Genomic DNA, 9,173 nt, shown 5'->3' with positions numbered 1-9,173 from the left:
CTCATCTACTGCACTGTAACTTCAATAACTGCATTAACTCATCTACTGCACTGTAACTTTAATACCTAATGTCTGTAACTAATGCACACTCAAGTCACTTGCACTATTGTATAGTCTATATTGTTATCTGTTCATAACCACCTGTACATTAATGTTCACACTATATAGCCTTCTGTTTATATTGTTCATAGTACATACCGACTGTCATATTTTCATAGTACATGCCCATTGTATAGTATTTTACTAATATTGTATTCTGTATTTATTCACACTGTATATCCTGCACTTGCTAATTGCACTTCTGGTTAGACGTAAACTACATTTCGTTACACTGTACTTGTATATGTGTAATGACAATAAAGTTGAATCTAATCTAATCTAAAGATAACGCATCCCAAAATATAAATCTATTGTTAAACACAGTCTAGCTGTTAGATCATTCATAAGCACATATTTAGATACAAATGTATAATATAATGCAATGTAAGTTGCTTTGGATAAAAGCGTCTGCCAAATGAATAAATGTAAAATGTAAATCTTGGATCTGAGTTTGTGGCTAGAATGCGCCTAACATGGGATTAAGGTCCAGTCTTCCATATAAAGTCTAATATAAAGCTTATCTTTAACAGTTTTGACAACCTCAGTCAGGATTTGTGTGTGTGTTTTTGCTCTCAGGACATGCAAGTTAACTTTTTAAACATTTTAGATGTCCACTTGAGTCCCAGTGATAAAGCTTGGTGTTTTTTTCAAACGTAAGGAGTGCATTCACCCTGTGCATAAAAATGACAAAATAAACGTGTTACCTGCTACTCAAAATAAAAAAAAATTATGTCAAAATCATGGTTGGCCAATAAATTACGTTCTGAATATAGGTTCAGGAGGAGCCTAAACATTTAGTCCCGTTAGCTTATAAGCGTCCCAGTGTCAATTCTTGCGGCATCCCTCCTCCTCCTCAGCTCCTTCTTTGCTCTTATTCTTCATCTGTGCGTTTTAATTAAGCTTAGTTAAACTGAGTAAAACTCAGAGTGGATTTAAGCCCCCTCGGAGGACAGCAAACAAATAATAAAAAAATAAATCTAATAAAACAATTGGCAACACTTTATTATATTGTTTCATACTTAATAGTTTTATGCAGGAACTAATTCAGAACAAATGGTTAGTGCTGCATCAACACTGTTGTTACTGACAACTAATATGGAAGAAAGATGAACTAATCAGTAGATAACAGCATACTGATGCTTTAAGTAAGTAGCAATTAGTAACTTATTACTTAATAGTCGTAACAACTAATTAATTTGAAAAAAAAAATTCTTTAATTTGATTCAAAACAAATCAGTCTATTGTGTTTTTCAACCAAAAATAGTAAAAAAGAATCCCCTTATGAATCACTGTATTGTCAATGATGATTCTGTGGTGAAATCGAAAGTTTTTCTTGTCATTCAAGCGTTACAGCGTTGACCCACATATAATGCACTGTTACTTTAAGGGGGAGGGGCAGGAACATGACGTCTCGTATGCGGAAGTCACAGCAGCAGCGTGTTCAGTTTGAATGCTGCTTAAACGCTCAAACGCATCTAAAATTAGAAAGATCATTGGTGCAATTTACTTTATTGATATATTCACCATGACATCGCCGATGTCTTCATAAACACAGATGAAAGCTACAGAAAAGAGGAGCAAACAAGGCGCTGCGATGCACAGAAACAACTGGAAGCTAATAACCGAAACCTGGATTTACAGTAAACATTCTGTCAGATATGTTAAAGGACCCCTAATCCAGAAAAGGCTCATTAAAATGTTATTAAACATACATTTGAATGACCAGTGTGTGTGTCGGGACCATCCTGAAATTATACAAATCCATCCATTCTGCTTTTTGTAATCTCACAAACTACAGTAGCCACACTGAACAGCCTGTTGGCAATCTCCTAGAAAAGTGATGTCACACTGGTTACGCCCGGCCAGTGACCGCTCACAGACTCCGCCTTATGAGCATAAGAAACACCCCGACTTCCTCCAGAGACACGCTGTCTGCCATTTCCATGCCAAAACGAACATCTGTAGCCAGTGACAAGAATGCCTCCGAAACAACTCAGGTGTTCAGTTGTCGGATGTAAAAACGAACATAGAAGTCTTCATTTACTCCCGACATCTGAGCCGCAGAAGACGCAGTGGGTACGTTTTATTTTTGAAGGAAACGAACCCCTCAATTTACCAAAGTTTGTTTATGTGTGTGCGAATCATTTTACCCCAGACTGCTTTTTAAACGCGGGTCAGTATGGCATGGGTTTCGCCAAAAAGTTGATTCTCAAGAGTGGATCAGTACCAGCTGTTCGCCATCAAGCTTCATCCCTGGAAGATGTAAGTATTACTGCTTCGGGTGTATGTGTGTTCAAGACTTGCTGTGCGTGTGTTCATGGCTTAAATGCAGAGGTCACATTTCGGATATGGGTAATTATATCTGACAAATAGGTCACTTTCACTATTGCACTTCAGTTTTTAAATCGCCTTTCTTTAGTAATGTGTTATCATGTTAGCGGCTGTTCCTAGAATCACTGATATTGGTCCAAAAACAATGAGCGCGTTTACATGCACAGTTACGCGGATTATGCTAAATAAACTGATATATGTTAAGGTGTAAAATATTTTTTTATCGGGGAAAGGTCATAAACGGCTTAAGACAAAACCGAACGGCAGAGGCAGTTTTTTGCCGTTACTCCGATTTCGCGATGCATGTAAACGACTTTACCGGTTATCTCAGTTTTGATTATGTGCGCATGTCTGAAAGCGCAGTAGTAAAAGCCCCAAAAGGAAGCCATTGTAAAAAACGTATAAAAGTCCTCTCTTGAATCATGCAGTTGATGCAGAACGTCAGAATGAAGAACTATGGTTGCATATGGAGGAAATGCGGACATGAGAAGAGATATAAAAATACAGCTTCTGACCGTTTGTCTGAGGAAGTGTCTGCGCTAGCTTTACCTGATGTACCTATCTATATGCCCACAACACTTTTCTTGTTAAGTTTTTAAACATTTAAAATTATTTTATTTCAAATTATAAAAGTACTAGAAGATAGTAAAATGCCTTTTTACTGAATGACAGCAAAACAACAGCACATGTTGTTAGCCTACAATAAAATTACTAAAGGACAGAATAAAGGCCTCACAGTGTAGATAAGTCTAGATACCAAATCAATATAAATGGGTGTAATAATTGTGCAGTGATGGGAAGAACTAAAAGTATTCAGAAGGCAATCTGACAATAAATGTATAATCTTAACCATTAGCTTTTGTCTGCATAATTTCATTAGATTCATAAATACCTGCATATATTATAGCCACATTAATTATGATTTGCTAATAGCAAATGTAAATGTGCACAACAGAAAGACTGGATTACAAATGACAGGTACACACAGTCGCAAAGAAACAAAATCAAGTTGTGAAAGACTAAATGTATCACCCCCTGTGTTTGGGATTATTTTATACAAAATCCAATTTAAACAATGGAGTATTGATCAATATTTTTTCACAAGTATTACCTTTGTGAACAATTTTTTTGAAAATTGATAATATATTGTGAGTGCTGGGCATGCACAAATCTATTTTGATTTATGACTAATGTAGTTTCGCAACGAATGTTGTGATTTTGCTCAAATCGTGCAAATCATTTACATTTAAAAAACAGAGTACGCATTTGAGAGACAGTGAACTTTAGCAGAAATTGCTACTCCCAACGTAATAGACAGTTCTGTAAAGATCAGTAACTAGTTGCTATCATATATAACTACTCTGAATGCACGTTTATGCATATAACCATATTTATGTCTGTTAGTTAAAATAATGCATACATATGATTCATTCTCAATGGCCAACATTTTCTACAACTATCATGGTCAGCATATGTTGTTGTCTGTTTTTTGTTTTCATGAAATTCATATTTATGAACAAGGCAGTAAGATGATTGTTGTATGCAAATAGTGAATGGTTTTGGTAAAGGTAACCCATTGAAAATGCTGTTTATTTGTAAAGGCTGAAACATGTATCAGTCGCACGAGAGAAGTCGGCTGCCAGACAGAATCTCCAAAGCTGCATAGTGTTGGGACACAACTATCAAGAAGGACGCTTCAATCACACTACAGAAGTACAGGTTTGAGCATGGGTTTAAAAAGATTTCTATCTTGTATACATTTGCTGCAATGGATATACTGTTGGCATGGTGTAAAACAGTGAAAGAAAACACCAAATACATCTTGCATTACAGGTGTCCAGACTACTGTGTCAAGTCAGACGCCAGGCACGTCGTCATTCACACCTGCAGCTATTGCAACTGTTATGTCTCCAAAACCATTTAAAACGCCATCAAAAAGACCTCGAATGGAGCTTGAGGAAGATGATGTTTTCATTGCGGGCTGTTCTTCTGTAGTTGACCGGTCAGATGTGACATATGATCCTGCAGACACATCTTTAACCGAGCCAATAGACATTTCGTAAGTTTCTGTAGTGTGCAGATGTTTTATGATCAACAGTATCTTTCATTTTACCCTGCTGACACTTTACTTTATTTACATATTTTCCAGGACTCAAGCATCCATTCCTGTCCAAAACATACGCAAATATATCGTGTATGAGACTTGCATCATGGAACTCTTCGAGTCTTGTCCGGTATGTCAGGGACGCTGTGATGTGCGTTCACAAACACATGGGACATTTTTACGCGTAGACCAAGTCTGCCAACACTGCAACTTTTCACGCAAATGGAACAGTCAGCCTATTATGGGCAGCACTCCAGCTGGCAACATTCACCTCTCTTGTGCTGTGTATCTGTGCGGGGCTTCCTACATTACTGTTGAAAAGGTAAGTAAAGGAATTATTCTAAATGTAGTCACAGAGACTACATTTCTGTTACCAAAAGCGTTTCCATTTACTAAGTTAGGTAAATAATTAATAGCAAAACAAAAAAATTCTCTCCGTTTAAGGTATTTGCTGCTATGCGTCTACAAGTGTTCAGGTACAACACCTTTCGCAGCCATGCGAGAATGTACATTGAGCCTGCCATTGTGTGCAAGTGGAAAAACTGGCAGGATGGGATGCTGAATCAGATGAGGCGAATGGAAAAAGTCAATCTTGGTGGGGATATGAGGGCCAACTCATCAGGTAAATTATATTATGCTTAGAAAAACGCATCTAAACAGCAACACAATGTGCACCAGTGTACCATTATGAAACAATGATGAACCATTAATTTTGAAGAGCACACTGCCAAATTTGGCAGTTACACCATGATGGAACTTCAGACAAACACCGTTGTTGATATACAGCTGATCCAGGTAAATACTAAGACAAATATACTTTTTATAAAAGAGGTTCTGTTGGCTTTAGTTTTACATGTAATTTTACGCCAAAATGTAATGTATCTTTTACAGAGTAACGAAGTGGGAGGAGGCTTTCACATGGAAAAGGAAGGGTTAAAGAGAAGCCTTGAGTTGATTGAAGCTCGAGGGGTTACTCTGGACAGCATTGTAACTGACCGGCATCCTCAAGTACAGAAGTTTCTCACCGAAAAAAATGTAACTCAGTTCTATGATGTTTGGCACATAGAGAAAGGTATTTATTCTTGTATGTCATTAATAATAGAGCTGTGGAAAATAATAATTTTCACGACGCGGATGTAAAACGATTCTGCATCGATGCATATAATGAAATAATCGATTCTTAAAAATGTAAATAAAATATAACACCACACATTATTGTTTCTGTTAATTATAATCACTTTTAAAATATTAATAAAAATGGCCTTTGGCCTTTGGAAGTAAGCGGCACATACGTCAGATGTGCGTATATACACAGTAGGAGACATGGAGGAGGGTGAGCAGCGACCGGTGCTAAAAAATGCACCCCTAGTTTTAATAGCTGACATTTGGACACATTTCGGATTTTACGAAGACTAGAAAGCGTTACTTGATAAAAGGTATGCAGTGTGCTGGAAATGTCAAACCAGGATAAATACGTTGGACACGCAACAAATATGTAGGAATCACATCTCCAGTTTTAACTCCGAGCTATTAGCAACCCAACAAAACGGAGCTCTGCATTTTATATTCACCTTTTCATAATATATTTACTTTGGACTATAAAGGGGTTTTGTGTTAACATACTGTTACTGACAAGTTGTCATGTAATTTGACATTTTTTTTGTTTCAAAAGCTGCTAATTTAAAGAAATTTAGAAAGAGAACGAGCTTAAATTATTTGTATATTTTTAATAACAAAAATTATCAGCTCTAATGAATAACATTAGCGATTTTAAGTATTACTTCCAGAAATATTGTAATAATAAAGGGCCATATATTTACAAGAACAGTATATAGCAATTTTGTCTTTAAATCTTCCACTTGTTGATTTTTGTCGTACTTGTTGAATTTCTTTTTTATTTTCTGTCTTTTCCAGCTATTTCAAAACACCTCGACAAAATTGCTAATCTAAAGGGGTGTGAGAAACTACGCAAGTGGTTGCCTAGTATTAAAAATCACATTTACTGGACTGCTGCATCATCAACCACAGGACCTGAGAGAGTTGCGAAATTGACATCAATCCTGAACCACGTCCAGGATAAACACACACATGAGGACCCACATTTTCCTGCATGTTTACATGCAAAAGGGACGAGCAGAAACAAAAGCAAGTGGCTGGCTGCAGGTTCGTAACTGAAGACGTATTGTTTATGCTCAAAAATAAAGGACACGATATTCATCTTGTAATTTGCAATTAAAAGTAAATCCTAAATCAAGTTACGATTTATAATAGTTGCAATACATGCAAATTCCCACTTCCTTAGGTACTCCGCTATTCTACAAGTTGGAAAAAGTTCTCTCTAACAAGAGAATACTGAAGGATGTAACAAAACTATATCCTCACTTCCAGACTTCTTCTGTAGGGTCGTTCCACAGCATTATCTCACGCTTTACACAAAAAAACGTGGACTTCTCATTTACTGGAATGTTGTGCAGGTAGAGTAATTTATATAATGGTAAGTTCAAATATCATGATCGTGAAATATGAAATCGTATTCTTTGTTGGCAGTCTGTATCTGGCTGCACTACATTTCAATGAGAACACCAGTCGACTACAAGCCACAATAGCAGAAGGTCAGTCCCGGTTCAAAAGGACCTTACCGAAGGCAAAGAAAGGACAAAACCGGGTGTATGAAGCGAATACTGAACCAACATTTTGTATGTATAACCTGAGTTTATTTACGATATATTAAACAAATATACATTGTTACTGAACTGTTTCCTTATGTTAGGTTGTTAAAATACTCCATAACAACAATGCACAAAAAAATGTCATATTGCACAGGTTATGTGGATGACCTGCTAGACCTCATCTTTGATGAAGTCTTTGTGCTCCCTGCGCCATATGTGGAGGAAGTCTTGAAGATCCCCATTCCACCACCACTGAGTGCAGAGGATTTCCCCACCAGAAAGGTTTCGCTTTATAATCTAGAGGCGGTCTGAAACCTATATAGCTGCCCTGTGCATCTGGAAAGTCCCGACGTGTCCTCAGGACCACACAGGCTAGGCTGGAATGACACCATGTATTTGGTGTCCAAGGAAACCCCAGCACCAGCTCACAAAACTGCGATAGGCCAAAAAAAGTATTGGCAAAAAAGAATAAGACCGTTCATGGTGTATTTGTGAGTGAGATATGGAGATGTCTGCTGTTTTCATTGAATACGTTGAAGCATGGACAATTTTTCCAAACATGTCAACTTTTAAAGTTTATTTGTAAATGATCCTTTTCACTTTGTGAAATTAAACACGTCACATGAATTGTATTGTGATTTCCTTGGTGGGTTTATCAATAATAGGAGTTGAGTTTGTGTACTCTCAGTATGTATGCATTTGTGTAAATAAGTAAGAAAAGATTTCAATAATATCGATTGAAATTAGAACTGAAAATTGTATTAATATTCTGTGGCACTTACTGTTACATACCACATAACTGCGAGTATAGTCCGCTCTGTAAATGTTACATGTGTTTTGTAAAGAGAATGTGTTCAAACAAACAGGCACCATTCCAGATGATACACCATACATGAGGGAGTCACTTCAAGCTGTCCCTGTTGAAAAAAAACAGCATATGCTGGGTTAAGTGTGTTTTGATGCTGGTTTAAGATGTTCATATGCTGGGGCACGTTCAAGATTAAACAGATGCACAACGTTTTTGTATTGAAGTATGTTTTTGCTCATGTTTATTTACATTCAGGGCAAAATAACTGGTATTAAAGAGACAGTTCGCACAATGTGACTCATTTATCAATCTAACATAGAAACGGGCGCAGGTACATGCGCAGAAATCGTTTTACGACAGGCTTTACTTGCGATTCATCAAACATTCGTATGCCGCTAATCTCATTGTACGAATGATCGTACCTTGATAAATGCGGCGGCTGAAATCGTTCGTAATTCGCATATTACGCCCCTACAAATTCAGTAGGAACGAAATCTGGCCAAACAGAGGAACTTTTCCGATTAAGAATATAAAATTTAACCTTGAAAATCGGATTCGAAGAAAATATATAAATATGTTTTTTAAATATGAGCGCAAGTATTTTATTTTATTGTGTTTCATTATTATTTGTACACTGAAAGTATTGTTGTTGCTTCAAATTAATTTGGTTTAATGCATTTAAATTGAAACAAAATTAATTTGACTTCAGTCTTGAAAAACTTTGTTACATTAATGTGTTCATTGCTTTTTACAATGTAGACATCATTTACCGATAATTTTAGGGAGCTTAATTATAGAATAATGTTTTTATGTAAATGTTTTCATACAGTTTTCTTCATTAGGTGAAGGAAAAAATGCATGCGTGCTTTCTGTTTTCATTAAAATGCAAATTTGTCAAACAAAAATATCATTCATTTATTTATTTAATTAGAAATTAGATATTATTTATTAGAATGATCTTACTCGTTGTATAAACACCATGCACTGTGCTGTGTTTTAACTTTTCTGTTTTTCCTGTTTGCCCCTGTAAAGCTGCTTTGAAACAATACACATTGTGAAAAGCGCTATCTAAATAAACTTGAATTGAATTGAATCACTTTGCAAATAGGTAAACTAACCTGCTTGTAATCGATTAGTGTAGGTTTTTAAATGTTTTACTTTT

At 36.2% G+C, this 9,173-nt stretch overlaps 1 protein-coding gene across 5 annotated transcripts; it reads left to right on the top strand.

The window, feature by feature from the left end:
* The first annotated feature begins 1,513 nt into the window (after nucleotides 1-1,513).
* On the top strand, nucleotides 1,514-8,858 carry LOC130425527 (uncharacterized). 5 transcript variants are annotated; one of them, XM_056751744.1, is made up of 11 exons: nucleotides 1,514-2,175; nucleotides 2,255-2,361; nucleotides 4,032-4,149; nucleotides 4,264-4,489; nucleotides 4,580-4,856; nucleotides 4,979-5,156; nucleotides 5,253-5,606; nucleotides 6,449-6,697; nucleotides 6,837-7,008; nucleotides 7,082-7,230; nucleotides 7,358-8,858. In XM_056751744.1, the coding sequence occupies exons 2-11, from the start codon at nucleotides 2,284-2,286 to the stop codon at nucleotides 7,513-7,515; spliced, it is 1,959 nt and encodes a 652-aa protein (XP_056607722.1). In that variant the 5' UTR covers nucleotides 1,514-2,175; nucleotides 2,255-2,283; the 3' UTR covers nucleotides 7,516-8,858. The 5 variants fall into 5 exon arrangements, 4 of the variants coding, with proteins under 4 accessions (XP_056607722.1, XP_056607720.1, XP_056607719.1 ...); XM_056751742.1 differs by having other exon boundaries at nucleotides 1,514-2,361; nucleotides 5,253-5,329; nucleotides 5,426-5,606; nucleotides 7,358-8,857; XR_008907077.1 differs by having other exon boundaries at nucleotides 1,514-2,361; nucleotides 6,923-7,008; nucleotides 7,358-7,497.
* The last annotated feature ends 315 nt before the right edge of the window (nucleotides 8,859-9,173 follow it).

The sequence above is a fragment of the Triplophysa dalaica genome, chromosome 7 (genome assembly GCF_015846415.1).
Source record: "Triplophysa dalaica isolate WHDGS20190420 chromosome 7, ASM1584641v1, whole genome shotgun sequence".
Taxonomy (NCBI): Eukaryota; Metazoa; Chordata; class Actinopteri; order Cypriniformes; family Nemacheilidae; genus Triplophysa; species Triplophysa dalaica.
Note: the sequence above shows the minus strand (reverse complement) of the source record. Positions and strands in the feature narration are given on the sequence as shown.